The 17608-nt window shown below is 44.7% G+C and overlaps 1 protein-coding gene across 1 annotated transcript in view; it reads left to right on the top strand.

Annotated features, from left to right (window-relative positions):
- LAMA3 (laminin subunit alpha 3) overlaps positions 1-17608 on the top strand; it is a 216580-nt gene that overhangs the window by 15833 nt on the left and 183139 nt on the right. Inside the window, exon 2 of the mRNA XM_058676778.1 lies at positions 1116-1268. Within this exon, the coding sequence (XP_058532761.1) occupies positions 1116-1268 (153 nt within the window). The remainder of the gene's footprint in view (positions 1-1115; positions 1269-17608) is intronic.

Genomic DNA, 17608 nt, shown 5'->3' with positions numbered 1-17608 from the left:
AGATGCTGGCCAGGATCAGAACTGCCCCATTTTGTCACAGTACTTTTGGAGGAATGCCTATGGGTGTATGTTTGCTTCTTTGTTCACTTCACATGTGGTGGTTGTACACTGAGATATTTTGTTTGGGAGCAGAGCTGTTCAGAATGGAAAATCCATCTCTGAGTAAGCATGATCCTCTTATTCAGTTAAAAATAATCAACATAGAAGAAAGCCCTAGGCTCAGCTTTTCATGCAGTAAATATCCACAAACTTTTGTCTTGCAAAGAACAATCCAAACAAAATCTAGATTTAAAAGATTCTGCCTATGAAAAATGAGTAAATTGGTAAGGAATGAAATATTATGATGCTAACCAGGTGTCACTCAGGTGGAAATGGATCTCTATTTACCTACCAAGCTCATTATCTCCTTCTTGGCCTGGAGTTGACAGCCAACCACATCTCTCTCTTTTACCAGTCAAGCCTTGTCTATCAACACTTACATCAGATGCTGGCAGCTGGCCTCTGCATTTGTGCTCATGGCTAGTGGCTGCACCTGCTGTGTCTGGTTGTTGCACACCACCAGGGACCAGAGGTCTGCCCATTCTCTGCCCCCAGCAGCTAGAATGCCATTGCTTCCATGGGGAATATTCACCACCTCTGACCCCAGTACTGTGAGCTCTGCAAGACTCCGCCTCCCGAGAGTCATCTGTGCCCTGACCACCTGGGCTGGGTCTAGGTCAGAGCCCCTCTTTGTATCTCTGGCAGAGGAATTACGGGGTAAGATGAAAATGCCTCTGTTCCTAAACATGATAGGCTCTTTGCAAAGTGTTGCATGGGCCCAGAAGGACATAGTTAGGAATCTAATCTATATCCACTAAGCAGATGAGGGTGCTTATAATAAGAGACAAAAACAAAAACAGCCTTTCTACTGTATTTGAAACCTGATAATGATTTTCAGTAGCTGGCATTTCTGAGCTATAGAGTAGTCTTTGGTTTCCATTTCTATAACACAGATAGGAAAAAATATTTGGGTAAGCATGATTTTTCAAAGAAAACTACAGAAATCCTTATGTAATTGACAAAAATAAAGAAAAAAAGTTACTTAAATAAAAAAAGAATGCCCTCTCACTCTCCAGGGTCAATTCTGTGACTACTGCAATTCCGAGGACCCCAGGAAGGCCCACCCGGCCACCAATGCCATCGATGGTTCTGAGCGCTGGTGGCAAAGCCCCCCTCTCTCCTCGGGCACACAGTTCAACAGAGTCAACCTCACCCTAGACCTGGGTCAGGTAAGTCACACTTGTAACTAGAAGGGGAGCATTTGTGTTTCCATGGTGATCTCTGCACTAACCAAAAGAATCACACTATTGAGTTTGAATGCTCTAATGGGGTTAAATTTGTCAATAAAAATTTGTCTCCCTTAAAACACAGAAAATGCCAGTGGCAATAAGAATCCCTATCCTTGTAAAGTTTCATTGGCAAAGATTTTTTTGTTAATAGTTATGATTGTGGTAAAATGCACACAATCTGATTTATCATTTTAACCATTTTTAAATGTGCAATTTGGTGGTGGCCAGCATATTAAATTCTTATGCGGTCAACAGCATCATTCACCTTGTTTTTACCTCATAAAATTGCAACTATGAACCCAATAAGCCTCAATTGCCCCTGTCTACAACTGCTGGCAATCACCACCCTATCTTCTATGGATTGATGAACCAAACATTGTCTGTCTTATTGTGACTGACTTATATCACCTAGTCTAATGCTTAGAGCTCATCTGTGTTGTAGTGTGTGTCAGAATTTTTAAAATCCTTTTAAAGGCTGGGTAATATTTCATTACATAGCTATGTCATATTGTATTCATGCCACACTGGGTTGCTTCCACCTGTTGGCTATTGTGAATAATGCTGTGTTGAGCTTGTGTGCAGCAAAGATACAATAAGGTCTTCCCTTTCCTGTAAACCCTGATATATATGAGCATTAACTATCATTGTTTTGGGCCTTGCTTGACCAGCTGGTCAATGAGGGAACTGGGCTTCAGGTCCATCCTATTTGAGAGGGGCTGAGAGGACTCTTGGTGAATACACCTGGTACAGTCTCTGCTCCACAGAATACTTTTACCATAAGTTTATACCTGATGTAGTACAGAGATCCTTCCTGATTCAAGACTCTGCAACTCTAATTTCAACCATGAAATAGTCTTAGCCCTCTAACAACTAATCTCTAACATTAATTTAGTAGATGCTGTCTATAACAACCAAAATTTACTTGTGACATTGCTTATTTAACTGGGGGTTTCTGTACCTAACAGAGTTTTCATTTCTATCCATTTATTCAATTCTGAAAGGCAGAGACAAACACAGAGAGATTTTTTCCCATCTGTTGATTTAGTCTCCAGAGTCTACAACAGCTAGGGTTGGGTTAGACCAAGGCCAAGAGCCAGGCAATCAGTCTGGGTTTCCTACTTGGATGGCAGGGACCCAGCTGCTTGAACTATCACCCTTGCCTCCAATAGTGCCCGTTCGCAGGAGGCTGCCAGGAACTTTAACCCATCAAAACAACCTATGTGAACATCCCATGCCTGCTGGGCTGACTTTTTTCCTTTTAAGTTATTTTTTTGGGGGGGAATATGTTTTTTAAAGCATTCTTTTTGTATACTGAGAATCCCCTAATTGAGATAGTTAAGAAAGCATCAAAGGGAACGATTTAGTAATTTGCTGATTACTAAAGACATGCATCATCACATGGATATTAATGAAGCCTGCATCCACCACATCCTTGGTGAGGTGCCCAAGAGTTAGCTAACCTCAGTCCAGGCCTGACCACACTGCCCACTCACTTAGGAGACCATGTACAAGCTGCTTCGCTGCTCACTGCCTCAGTTGCCTCATCTATGAGGTGATTGTGCAGGCTTCATGGGATTGGGGCAAGGTTTAAGTGAGTTAACTGCTTCATTTTAAAATCTCTTTAGAGCCATGGTAATAATTTGTACTTTATAGAATAAGCTTCAGTAAGCACTCACGATTAAGAAGAATGTAGATACAACTTTTGGGCTTCTACAACTGTAGAAAACGCTGGGTATAAATCTAGGAACAGGAAAAGCAATATAAATGGATGTCAGATGATTAAGGTCCTTCGTTTTCTATGTTGGAGCAACATATGTTGTAAACAAGTGTGGTCTTGTAGGATTCCTATTTTATGTCCTATTGCTAAGAGCTGTGTTTTCTTTGCTGCAACAAACTGTGAGAATGGGAGTTTAGGTTTGATTGTTTAATATTGGCATTAAGACTTGGAGTTAGGGAGTGTGAATTTTGATGCATGACTTGGAAATAAAATAAGGTTATAAACTGGCTATGAACAATTGAGAGCTGGAATTTGATTGATGTGCTACAGCAAATTTGACGGCTTATGCTGCTAGGAAGAGGTTGTCTTTTCCTCTCCTTTTGGACCACTTGCTGGTATTTATGGTTGTTTTTCTTGGCCCACACAGTTTGACAAGTAAAGACTCTACCTTCAGACTTGATCTTGAAAGCCGAGTTTTTCCTTACAAGGTGGCAAATATAGGACAGGGCTGTGACTCACTAGAGTCATGGTATTAGCTGGTTCAAGTTCAAGTTCATTTGCTTAGTGTTGTTTGTCAGTTTCAGACTATAGACAAAGAACATAATGTCTTGCAAGAGGATTTCATATTATCTGTCCCAGTATATTTTACATATATATATATATATGTATATATATATATATATATATTTGTCTAAAATGAAATGTAGAGGTCAAGTTTCTAAGAGGAGAATCATTGCAATATGGAGCCTTAGGGCTCTCCCTGGACTCCTGGTTGGGCATGAACCTGCCCCAGGAGAGCCCTCCCCTGGGAGGAGGAAGGAAGTGCCATGGGTTCTGCACAGGCATCCTGAACTTCCCGCTCTGAATGGGAATCTGGTCTTCACTCCGTGGGTTCCCTGCATTCACCTTCATGCTCCCTCCCTGAAGGTGGGGCACATGGGAGAACATGTGGAGGGAGTGTGGCAGGTCTCCAAAACCTTGAAATCAGGGGGAGTGTAGGATGTGGTCAAGAGAGGAGTCACATGGAGCATGCTCTTCTTGTTGTGTTCTGGGGAACAGCGGGTAAAAATCATCTGGAAATGAACTTGATAGCTTTTACACCATTTCTAATGTCCCAAGAGTATTATTTTTAATTATTTTAAAAAAAGACTTTCTTATTTTCTGGAAAGGCAGAGTGATGAGAGGGAGAAAGGAGGAGACCTACACACACACACACACACACACACACACACACACACACAGATCTTCTATGCACTGATTCACTCCCCAAATGCCTGCAGCAAACAGGGCCACGCCAGGCTGAAGTCAGGAGCCAGCAACTCTGTTTTCAGATCTCCCATGTAGTGGCAGGAGCCAAGTATTTGGGCCGTCATCACCTGCCTCCCAGCCTCAACAGCAGAAACTGGGTCAGAGGCTTGGAGTAGCTGGGACTCAACTTGGTACTTCAGTGTGGTAGACATGCATCCCAAACAATAGTACATCCCAGACAGCCCTTGCCCCATGAGCACTAAAAATAAAAAAGTAAAAATTAAAACACTCCAAACCCCCACTCCCAAAATGAAGATCTTGAAGGACTGGGTATCTGCTTCTGAAATAGGAGGTGCAAAGGGATGGGATAATGCTGCTTGCGATTTTGCTTGGCTGCTGAAGACAGAGGCCGACTGGGACAGATGGCAGCCACAGGAAGAGCTGCTGGGACTGTCCTTCAGGATTCGCAGAGCCAGTGGATGTCACGCCCACAGCATCTGGTCCCTCAGAGGGGCAGCCCCAGGGGAGAGTTCCTGTGCCTCCTCACTCACCCCATCTCAAGGACCTGCATCTGACTTGCTGCTTCTTGCTTGAAGGTTCTCTCTGGCATCCTTGTTTGCTTTAAAGCAGCATAGACAGAAGCCTGGGATGTTTAGTATTTAATTCCTCTAAGGGCAACCTTGATAGGTGGGAGTTGATGGGATAATAGCCCCGTGCCCTTCTTCTTAGTGGGCCCAATCCGGATGCATGATTCCGAGTCCCTGGTGGGACTTGCCTCAGCTGCCTCTGTCTCAGTCATCTGCTTGGGAACACACCAGTCATTGTGGCTTGTCTCTCCCCTGCATCCTAGTCTGGCCCTGTCTGTTGTGGACATTTGGGGAATTAACCAGTGGATAGAATATTTCTCTGTGTATATATATCTTCTTCAGTCTCTCTCTCAGATTACTCTACTGTTGAAACAAACATGCAAAATAAGCAAATCTTTTGTAACCACTCCTGTTCACATTTTTTTTTTAAATTGGAAACGCAGATATACAGAGAGGAGGAGACACAGAGAGGATCTTCCATCCACTGATTCACTCCTCAAGTGGCCACAACAGCTGGAGCTGAGTCAATATGAAGCCAGGAGCCTGGATCCTGCTCTGGGTCTCCCACATGGGTGCAGGGTCCCAAAGTCTTGGGCTGTCCTCTACTGCTTTCCAAGGCCATAAGCAAGGAGCTGGATGGGAAGCAGGGATGCTGGGATATGAACTAGTACCCATATGGGATCCCGGCGTGTGCAAGGCAAGGACTTTAGCCGTTAGGCTACTGTGCCGGGCCCTCCTGTTCACAATTTGTCAGCTTCTTTTCCTTTAAAAAAATATTTTTTACAAAAAGCCATTTGAAAACCAGTGTCTATCTCTCTTTTACACACCACACACACATAGTAGGTGGGAGGCAAAGCAATGAGAAAGAGAAAAAGAATTCTTCCATTTACTGGTTCAACACTCCCCAGGTGCTTTTAAGAACTGGGTCCAAGCCAGGCAAAAGTCAGGATTTCAGGACTCTGTCCAGGTGTCCCATGTGGGTAGCAGGGATTCTTAACCTTGAACCATCACCTGTCACCCCCTAGGGTATGCATTAACAAGAGGTGGATTGGAAGCAGAATCAGGACTTGAACCAAGGCACTCCAACACATCATGGGGGAGGTCCAAACAGTGACTTCTATGCTGAATGCCTGCCCCAAGATAAACTCCTAAATAAACTACCTGTAGTCAAGTGTTCATCTTATGCTTTAGAGAAGAGCCAAGTTTAGATAAAAGCAAGAGGAAAGCCTAGGCTGAGCCCCTTGCTGACACAAGCAAACACTGACTAACTCACTTATAATGCAAATAGTAGAAAACAGAAAAGTGTCCTGATGCTCTAAGATTGAGAGTAACAAAGGAAACACAGCATTCTTTCAAGGAGAATTGGGTCACAGCAGAAGTTTGCCATCCCTCTTCCTTTTTGTTTTGTCTTGAGCCCACCAGGGACAGCGACCACCACAGGGGTCAGATTCAAACGCAGACTCCGGCCATCTGAATGACTGTAACATGGAGATGCCTAACGGGGCCTTTTGTTACTGTTTGCTGACCCCCTTCACTTTCTCTGAGACATTGGGGGATGAATCAAACTATTCTTTGCCCAGAGACAGGTGTAGAAGGAAGGCTGGGCAAGGTTTCTCCTTCTTGGACCTTTAGAAATGAAATTGATTCTAGAGATGTTGGCTGATGCTGTCACAGAAGAATCTGACTCAGCTGCTCCCCGAGTGGAAACAGCTCCATCCAGAAAGCAGATGGTTTTAGCTCAGGCTTTCTAGATCCCTAAGGAACTGTGTAGGCATCACGGATTGAGGGTCAGGGACTTTGTCTTTAGTTCACCATATGGCAGTTTGCTCTTAATATCTTGCACAATTTTAGCCTGTAGTAGATGCTCAATACACAATTGCTGAGTTAATGTAGAATGAGCCAAAGTTGACCCAGTGGCAGGCTAACATTCTTAGGACACAGTGGTAGTGGAAACGTAATGCCAAGGGTGAGAGTGGATCCCTTATAGCTCTGCAATTAATTAGGTGGTTGGTTCCACATGATACTCAGGCCTCTTTGAAACATTTTGAAGTGTTGTGTAGCCATAACTAGAAGGCATGGACTATTCTATGAGGGGTCTTCAAATGGTTCACATTAAAAAAATGAAATTGAAAAGATAAAAGCAAAAATTATTTTGGAGTGAGGTTGGTGTAACAGCTAAGGTGCTACTTGGATTGCCCTTATTGCATACCAGGGTACTTAGATTAGAGTCGTAAGCTGCTGGACCAACCCTTATGTTACAGGTGTCTCATGAAAGAAGAATATGATGCCCAACACAATAGCTCAATGGCTAAATCCACACCTCACAAGCACCAGGATCCCATATGGGTACCAGTTTGTGTTCCGGCTACTCCACTTCCCATCCAGCTCCCAGCTTGTAGCCTGGGAAAGCAGTGAAGCATGGCCCAAAGCTTTGGGACCCTGCACCCATGTGAGAGGCCTAGAAGAAGCTCCTGACTTCTGGCTTTGGATCAGCTTAGCTCCAGTGATTGCAGCCATTTGGAGGGTGAAGCAGTGGACGGAAGATCTTTCTCTGTATCTTTCCTTCTCTCTGTATATCTGATCTGCCTTTCCAATGAAAATAAGAACAAAAAAGAAGAAACTAGAGTGTGGACTTGCCAACAGAACTCGATTCCTGAGAACTCCCTGATCATAGCTCAGACTGATGAGAGAAAATAAATAGGAACAAATCCCTGCTGTTCTTTACGAAAAGTTGATCCTACTTCTCTGAGGGCTGTCTACACAGCTAGGCAAGCAGAGGAAGATGGTGGGTTATGGCACTGACGATGGTTTTGTTTGGACAGGGAGCTGACCTGGAGGGAAACCACTGTCTTCTTGAGAAGGGCCCAGGCTGCTGGCCCAACATTTGGTTTTATGGAAATGATCAAGTTCAGAGAGACATAGGCAGGCTGGGGCCAGGGCACACCCAGGGGTCTGGTGGTGGGCTTGGCAGACAGGGGAAGGCTCGCTGCTGTGGTTGGAGACTCCTAAGAGTATAAAAATGTTCTCTGGCTATTGTAAAGCACTAGACAAACATGGAATATGATTATTACACCTAAAGAAATCATCCCTGTTGCCCTTTCTTCTCCTCCTAGGCCTCAAGGAGGATAAAGTACCCTATCTCTTGGGAGTGAGATGTCTATAGACATGTTCACTCTATGGTTCTGGGAGCTCACTGCTGCTATTGCACCATCCAAAGATGTTTGTCTTTTTAAAGGCTTCTGTCTATCTTTGACATGGAACTACTACTTCCTGGAATTTATCCTTCAGATGGAATAGGATTAGTGTTCAAATATGACCTAGGATAGCTCATCAGTGCATTGTCCACATAGTGCAAAGTGGGACACAATCTCATGCCCAATTAAAGGACAATGATCTCATGCCCATGGATTAAGTGGATTCATGGATCAAGGGTTTTGATGTAATAGACAAGTCACTGCTTGGGATGCCTTCATGCCATAATGGAGTGTCAACTTCCAGCTACTCCACTTCTGGTCTGGCTTCTTGCTAATGTACATATCCTGAGAAGAAATGATGTTGCTCAAGTCATTGGGTACTTGTCACCCATGGGTGACTACATTTTATGTAAAAATAATATACATATATGAAGAAACTTCAGAATATTCATGGAAAAATAGAATTGAAAGATAAATTATGTTGGTGAAAAAATTGAAAATCTGTATAGTATAAAGTTTCTTTTTATATAAGATTAATTTATTTATTTGAAAGGCAGAGTTATAGAGGGAGAAGGCTGAAGAGAGTGAGTGAGAGATCTTCTATCCCCTGGTTCACTTTCCAAATGGCTACAGTGTTTGGGGCTGGGTAGAGCCAAAGCCAAGGGCCCAGAACATCCAGGTCTCCACACGAGGCAGGGGCCCAAGGACTTGAGCCATTTTCTGCTTCTTTCCCAGGAGCATTAGTGGGGAGGTGGGTCACAAATTAAGCTGCCAGGACTCTGACTGGTGCCCGTTGGGTAGCTGCAATCCCATGTGTTAGTTTAATGTGCTGCATCACAGTGCCAGCACCCATGTAGGTTTTTGTTGTTGTTGTCTTTACAGCATCAAGTTCCCCAAAACTCAATAAAGACTCCTCATATGTGTGCATTTTAAAACTTTTCACCAAATTGAACTTTCATTTTTCAAAAAGGTTTCTTTATTTTTCAGTATTGAAAGACTGAGAAAGAGGGAAGGAGAGAAAACGAGAGAGACGTTTTGTCCACTAATTCACTCTCCAAATATCTGCACAACTCAGGCTGGGCCGGGTCAAAGCCTGGAGCCTGGAAGGCAATCTGGGTCTCTTGTGTGGGTGGCAGCGACCCAAGGACTCACCCATCATCTGCTGCTTCTCAGGATGAGCATAAGCAGGAAGCTGGGTTGGAAGTGGAAGTGGGCCTCAAACCAGACATTCTAATTTGGGATGTGAGTGTTGGTAATGGCAGGTCAGCACCTGTTTCATACTTGGCTTTTTATTCAGTTTCCCCTCAGCTTTTAAAGTGCCTCATATAAAAAAAAGAAAATCAGGAAAGAGAGCTCTTAGAATGCTGTGTGTGTTTTTCTGCCTAAAGGGTGAGTGATTTCTGCATTTGTAAACCTCAAGTAGCGCCTAGCTCAGATTGTTGGCTCTGGCTTATTACCTAGGAAAGCCCCATGGCTTTCTCATCTTGTGTGCCCCCTAGCTAATGTCACAGGGCCAATTTCTTCCTGTAAAATAAGGACAGGAATCTAGCACCAATCTCGGAGGGTCGTTGGGAGGAGTTAGTAAGACCATTTTGGAAAGGCTCTTGGAATAGTACCTTGCAAGGTACAAGAACTCCATCCATGTTTCCTAGTACATCTGTGTTATCTGTCATGGGCATGCATTGCTTTTAGAATTAGGAAAGCAATCAAGTGATTTTTGTTTGCTAGAAAGGGGGCTGTAGCCCAAAGCTTGCTAGTAGGATGTAGGAGATCCATGGGAAAACTTTGCCACCCTTTCCTGGCGCCTGTGGAGCCCCAAGGGACCATTCTGACCCTTCTGTTTTAGGAGGAGACAGGCCCCCAGAGAGGTTTAAAGGCTAATAGAAAAAGGAAAAATACCCAGGAAATGGAAACCAAGATTTTTTTGTAGCATTTTTTCCCCTTAGCTAATCATTTTGTATGCTTCTTCCCTTGTGAAACTATTGAGATTTCAGGCATATTTTGGCTTTCAATCATGGGATCTTAGCTACTGTTATTAGTGGCAGGCAGATACAAGGAAAACCTACTTTTACCAATTCCTCGCAACAATTCTGTTGAAATCTGGAGCTAAATATGGAGTCTCCGGCTTTATCCTCTCTTCTGCTTGCTGTCTTCCAGGGAACCTGCCCTGCCCCCACACAGTCCCTGCTGCCACATGTGACTGGGTGTCCTGGAGCCTTGCTCCACCACCGAGCTGTCTTTCCATTTCTGTGATTGTCTTCTTCCTTTCCATTCTCCTACTTCATTTTCTTCTTCTCAGGAAAAATTAGAAGCCAAACCACATATAACTCACCCTTCTTTGTGGTCACTGTCTGTCTTGGGGCAGGAAGTGATGCTGTGCACCCTGATGGCAGATACACGACGATGCTGAGCCCAGGGCCTAGTGGGACAGGCTCTCCAAGGAGGTTGTCCCCAGCAGACCTAGGCTCCCTGCCTGCCTTGTTACAGGTGTACCCATTACCCATGAGCCCAGATGAGCTTGCAGGGAGGAGTGTGGTGCTCCCAGCTTTTCAGATGACAGAAGCCAGTCTGTGATGCCTGTGTCAACAGCTCCTGCCACTCTTCCCCACTACTTTGCCCTCCAGCCTAGCGAGGGAGTGCCTTATATTCACATCTCTTACTCTCAACCCACACATGCAAGGGATTCCGGGCTTTCAGAATCCCAGATGTACTACATGTACTCTGGTCCATGGGTCTTAAGGTCTCTGAGCAGTGTCTCCCTTTATCATTCAACATCACAGAACAATCAGAACAGATTATCCAGTTCTTTCTGCCACTTCAAAGTCACCCAGCCTAAACAGCCTGCAAGGAGATGGTGGCGAATTGGGCTAGGGAGCCCAGAGCTGGGAAACACCACCCATTCTTCCCTGTTTCAGGGTCAGTGTTAAACTGCAGGTCCAGGCAGGTGCAGGCAGCTGGGTACAGGCTGGAGTTTCCAGCAGCAGGTCTGGGGTGGGCACAGCAGCTAGCACAGTTCATGTAAAGGTGAGAGGGCACATTCTGGTGCCTGGCCAGGGTGAGGTAAGCAAAGCCCAGGATCCTTGTAAGGAAGACTGTGCCAAGGGAGCTGATTTGGGAATGCCTGAGGTTCAGAGGAGGGCACAGTGCTGTCTCTTGGCTCAGGCCCCAGGCAGGACTGGGCCTGAAGGTGCCTGGTACAGTTATCTGATATGCAGAAAAGACTGTATTTTCCACCAGTCCCCAAATCCATCAGTGCTCCAGTATCTAATGCCAGCTGACACAGTGGTGACATGTAACCAAATACACTTCTTCCTGTATACTTTGAATCATCTACTAGAAATCTAACAAAATCTAGTACTGTGTTACGATTATGTAAATAGTTGTCACACTGTATTGCTCAGGGAATAATGAAAAAATTATGTATATGTTCAGTACAGGTGCATTTTCAATCGTGTGCCTGAGGAAGTAGAAACAGATGTTACCAATGTTTGGGTCCACATGGGACATTTGGCTGGAATCCCAGGATTTTTACCTGGCCCATTGCGGCCATTTGGAGAGTGAACCAGCAGATGGAAGATCTCTTTATCACTCTGTCTCCCCTTCTCTTTACCAAAAAAAAATGTAAAATCCTGGGGATGGGCTTTGGGTTTCCCATCACTTTCTCTGAACTTGTGTCTGTTTGCTGGCGGTCGAGCAACCTCCAGGCCCTGCCTATATTTAGAGTAACTTCCCTCCAAGCTCCGAGCACCCTGTGCCTCATCCGCGATACTCAGCCTATCCCGTCTGTCCCCACAGATATCTCCTCTGGCTCGGATTTGGTTGTTCAGTTCAAAATATCTTCGCTAGTTATTTCCAACCTTAAATAGCTCCGAGTCCCTGTGACCATGGAGCTCTCCCTTGCCCCCTCTGCTTTTCACCCTTCTCTGATCAGCATTCCAGATGCTGGCCTCGCTTGGCAGCAGCAGGATGTGGTCCCAGGAAGTATGCACAAGTGCAGAGAACAGAGGAGACTGAGTGTGGGCATCTATTGTGGCTGTCCCTTCTGGCCCACAGCTTGCAGTGTCTCAGTTATAATTAGGGTCTTGGCTGTCACATCTGCTCTGTCTTCTTCCCTCACAGGTCTGGGGAGGGAAAGTTGTTTTGCCGTTATGAGAAGGCATTACTGCCCCTGCTTGCTCCCTTATAATAGTTGCTGTGTTAGATTCTTTCCTAGTATCTGTGTTCTTGCTGGATATCTGTCTTTCATTGCATCTCTGAATGGCATCTCACTCCCTGCCTTGCAAAGGATGCTTTAAAAATGATTTTGTTTATTTGAAATGCAGAGTTACAAAGAGTTCTATTGATTAATCTTATGTCTGTCTGTCTGTCTGTCTATCTATCAATCTCTACCTACCACTTCTGGTTCATTCTCCAAATGACCACAACAGCCAGGGCTGGGTCAGGCCAAAGCCAGGAGGCAGGAATTCTATCTAGGTCTTAACATGGGTGTCAGGGGCCCAAGGGCTTGGGACATCTTCTGCTGCTATCCCAGGTGCTTTAGCAGGGAGCTAGATTGGAAGTGGAGGACTAACTGATTCAGGTAATTCAGGTGTAGCAGGCTGTGGCTTACCACGCTGTGCCACAACATCATCCACCAAAGGATACTTTTCTACTGGTTGGAATTTACCAGAACTCCCTATTGTCATCTCTGAAAAAATGAAAGGAAATTATTTAGGAGGTGACTAAATGAAAATTTAGAAAATACAATGTATGTTTATATGTTTTATATTTTCCTTTTCTTCAACTATTTTTGATTTCTGGTGTTTCAAATTGCCATTTTCTTTGTATCCTTACACATTGCCATAAGTCACTTCCCATCCCATTTTCTTAAACAAAATAGGATATAGATAAATACAAGGCACAAACTGATGAAACAGTAAAATACAATTATTCTTTTCAATTTATTCATGTGTTTTGCTCTGACTTGGAATAAACATTTGACTTTAACATTGTGTTAAGTGTGAAATCTTTGTATATCCGTAAGAAATAGGTATTATTATATAGTGGTGAATATTTCCTACTTCTGGAAATTTAATACAATTCTTTGGAAAACAACCAAGCTTTATAGCTGGCTGGGCCACAATTTTCACTTTTACTTCTTCTGCAGCTCTGTGGGCAGTAGGATAAACAAGCATCAGAGGCAGACACAGGGGCCAGCTGGCAATTTTCCTTTCAAAACGCACAATAGAGAGAACCTGCTTTCATCCAGTTGGTTCCCGTTCACATGGATTTGTCATTTATTCCTCCTATAGCAAGCCCATCACTTAACTACAAGGCCTCATTAGCTGTTGCATTTTTTTTTTGCTCCCATATATTTTATTTTGCTCCTAAGTGTTCCCAGGGGCGGTAGGATAATCATATGTGTGTTGATAGCTGAGAGTGGGTTTGTTTCTAAATACACAACAGGATTCATGCAGAGCCTTTTCATCACAGCCCACATGGTGTCTCAGAGCATTCTGTTAAAACCCCTTCCCACCCACGTTCCCACGTTGCACCTCTTCCTAGCCATGCTATCTCTTTAGTTAACAGTGATTGCTTACCATGGAGGACATTATAGGGCTAAGTCAAGCATATTCTACACAGAAATTTCTCTCTGCATATGCTTCCCTAACATAGACAGACTTAAACAGATTATAATATGGGTGCCTGCAGCTACTGATTTTGTCCACCACACTGGCATGTTTCATGGCCCAGGGAAAATGTGCACTCCACTGGGAGCCACAGTGGAGCCAGCTTTCTGTCAGATGGCTTGGCAGTTGATGGCCTGGCATCATTTTGGGATATAGAGTAGGCTTCCTACCAACTACTAAAAGGGCAATGTCTTAGTAAAGGGACTACACTGATTTCACATGTATCCAACAGCAAGTTTCCATAGAAGAAGGACAAGTGCTGGCCATGTGCTGCTGATGGAAGACAGCATTCCTATCGTGGGCTGGACAAACATGTCGCAAAAGTTAGTTAATGTGCATGGGGATGGTCTGTTAGAATGGTTTTGATGCAAAGGTGTGTAGGTACGCCCGTGCCTCCTGTATCTCCATGCTGCTCCCTGGGGAGGCTAAAGCTGCTGAGTGGCAAGAGGTTAGCAGGACTCACTGTAAGTAGAGTTGAGGCAATGCCTGGGACAGCAGTAAGTTGGGCAGTGGAAAAGAGGTGAAAATTTTGGAGCAGGAGGAGGTCCAGGACAAGGAGTGGGCCAAGTTTAACAAATGGCCATGAGAATGATCATGAATGTGGTGTTCCAGGGACACTCAGTCCCAGGGACTGGGACAAAACCTCTCTCATATGCAGGGAGCTCTTTATAGTCTTGCTCTTCAAATTTCTTAGGCATAGACTGGGAAGTTCAACTGTGTAACAATTCCCAGCACTGACAGAAGGACCCAGAAAGGAAAGTATCCCCAAATAAGGGACTATACAAACTTCTCTACCATGACCTGGTCTGGAATTCCAGAGTGGCTAATGGCATAGAGCACCATCTTTGGAATTAGATGTGGGGTTGAGTCCATGCTTTGTTATCAACTCACTGTGTGACTAGTAGACACTAGAAGACACATTATAGTTCTTCCCCAAAGTCAGTTTCTGCATCCAAAAATAGGATAATAATAGTACAAAGGCCTTAGAAAGCTATAATATCTGGCACATAAAAATCCTCAATAAATGCTAGCTCTCCTCATCCCTTTCCTCCTTCATCCCCTTCTATCATTTCAATAATCCTGCTTGACTAATCTTTCTTGCAGGTGTCACCTTTTTCTCCTTGCCCTGGCTCCTGCAACCATTGCCATTATCTTTTCCCTTGAGCCTGCATTTCACAACTGATAAGAGCTCCGGATTCTGAGACTAACCAAGTGTGATACTCTATCCTCAACTTCTTAGTCATAGAGCAAGAGACAGGTGTGTAGAACTTTCTAGAGTGAGTCTTTGGAACGAGACAGAAAAAAACTTCCTGAACCAAAATGCAAATTCTAACCAAGCTATAAGTGTGAGGTAGCCTTAAGTGACAATCTGTAGACGTCTGTGCCCTTGCACCAGAAGTTTCAAGAAGTAGCCAATCCGGAGCAGCTTGGTTTATGGAAATATCTTGCCAGGCCACAGAAGGAAGAAGCCAGAGGTCAGGGAAATACAAGGCAGGGTCAAGTATTCCAATAGACACTTCCAAGCTCCAAGAGATTTCCCAAATTTGGAATGTATTTATTCCCTGGGGCCTGGCCATTGAATTGCAATTGAAGTTGAAGCTGTTCCATCTCTTTACAAGTCAGGCAGTGAATGTACCTATTTTTGTTACCTAGCAGGAAATAGGCAAAGAAGGAAAATTTCAGTGATGGGCAGCCAACACCATGAGAAGATGCTGATTCCTCCCCAAGTGCCTATGCTTACTTGCATCTGTGCTTATAAGGCTCTTCCCTCCATCCTCAAAAGGAGCGTCTCCTCTATCATATCGAAAAGTGGAGATACATTGCAGTATGCATCTCTACTTCTGAATAAAAGATGGACTCCCAATGAAGCTGTTAAATGTATCTTGACAATAGGATGCTGGATTTTCTACCATTGTTTATACCTACAATGTCATAATACACTTAAATAGCAGAAAGGTGGAGTTGTGACTGTTGTTAAAGTACTACAGTGTTGTTATAGGGAAAATCAGTCGGGGGGAGGGAAAATGGGGACAAGCGAAGGGGAAATCCCTGAGACCGTGGAACTGTATCATAAAAATAAACAGGTACGTAGATAGATAAATAAATAAAATGTTGCCTGCAGCTGGCCTGAAACCAGGAAAAGGTGCTGAAAGACTTTTGGGATTTTTTGCCAAGTCACTGGATCAGCACATGCATAAGCAACATGGCCTAAGTCCTTGGACTCCTGCAGCTACATGGGAAACCCAGAATAGGCTCGTGGCTTTGGACTAGGTCAGCTCCAGCCATTGTGGCCATTTGGGAAGTGAACTTGTGGATGGAAGATCTTTCTCTCTATGTAAATCTGCCTTTGTGTAAAGCAAAATTAAATCTTAAAAATATTATTTGTAAGAATTATCCTGTAAGCTACATCTTAGTTGTTCATTTAGGTCTCAGTTATAATAGTTTTAATGTCCCCATGTGCAATATGGGTTGGGGTAAGTCAACACTGACTTTAGAGAAATCCCCTTCTGTCTGACTTATGTTTGGGAAATGAAGAGGCTCCTGGGCCTGGGGAGAGACTTGAGGGAGGAAGACAAAGGAATGAGACAACAGGGATGGCTTGTGACAGGGCAGGGCTCTGAGTGGGGATGGGTCTCTGCACAGATTCTGGGACTCCATCCTTCCTCTAACCTGAAATCCTCCTCTCTTGAATGCTGGCTGCTCACTGCAGTCCACCATTGCCTAAGAGGTCAGGGACTGGTGTTTGCTATCATGGAGAATGCTCCCTTATCAGTGCTCTTCTCTGCCAGTGGAGGGGATGGGAATGTGGGGCTCTCACCCCTGTCCTCTACGCATGCCCGGAACCAATCAGTCCAGGGCCACTGATTCCATTTTCCCTATTTGACCTACACCTCCTTGTGTGCATCTGTCTGGTCACCCTGCCTATGTCTGCGGCTCCTAATGTGTTTCCTGTTTCTTTTGGAGCAAGCTTCAGTCCCTGCTCTGGTTCCTCCCAGTGAAATCCCAGGATTTCAAGAGCAGGATTCAAGTACCAAGGCTTGGGGAAGTTCAACTGACTCAGGCAAGGTCACTTGACTCCCGGTGGAGGCTGAGCTGAACAAAGAACCCATCCTGCTGTCTGTCCAGTGGAATCTGTGCACACTCCACCCCCCCTCCACCACCTCACCCACTCCTGGCTCAACTTCTTGCATCCATTCTGCTGGGATCCTTCATACCCAGGACATCTTTCTTTTCCACCTTTGTCCTGCCACATAGGTTTTCTGCTGGGGTCCTTGCATGAGTCAGAGCATTTAGGCAGAAGCACGTGCAACACAAGGGAGCTTGAGGATCCAGACCCACAAGTTCAACTGGTGACATAGTTTTTCATCATGAGGAGGATGACTCTGAGCGGCCCTCCATTAAGTACTGCCCTTGAGGGTTGGGCTACCTGCCAGTGTGCAGCCCTGGCTCAGCCTCCAGCCTCAGATAGCCATGCATTCCTGCTCAGCTTATGAGTGGGTAAGGTCATGTTTTCACAAGGCTATGTGCACTCTGCTCAGGGACACTCTGTTAGAAATGCATGTGAGGATCATCTTAAAAGAAAAGCAAATAAAATACTAACTTGAGTGTTGGAGCCTCTGAGTGCAATGTGAACAGGGAGTATGCAGGCTCCTGGGGCTAGGATTAAGTTTTGGTATGAGTTACACTGACTCAAGGGCAGAGTGGGGTACCTACAAGGGGAGCTGTCAAGGACACAGTTGAAAATCTGTGTCTGAAGTTGGTGTGAGAAGTCTGGGCCATGTGTGAGCCGTATGTGGGTATAGACGAGCCATGGCTGGGCTGAAACATCCAACAGCAAGGACCAGTTTGGGTTGAAGGCCAGTCA

This window comes from Ochotona princeps, chromosome 18 (genome assembly GCF_030435755.1).
Source record: "Ochotona princeps isolate mOchPri1 chromosome 18, mOchPri1.hap1, whole genome shotgun sequence".
Classification (NCBI taxonomy): domain Eukaryota; kingdom Metazoa; phylum Chordata; class Mammalia; order Lagomorpha; family Ochotonidae; genus Ochotona; species Ochotona princeps.
This window is presented reverse-complemented; position numbering and strand designations above follow the sequence as displayed.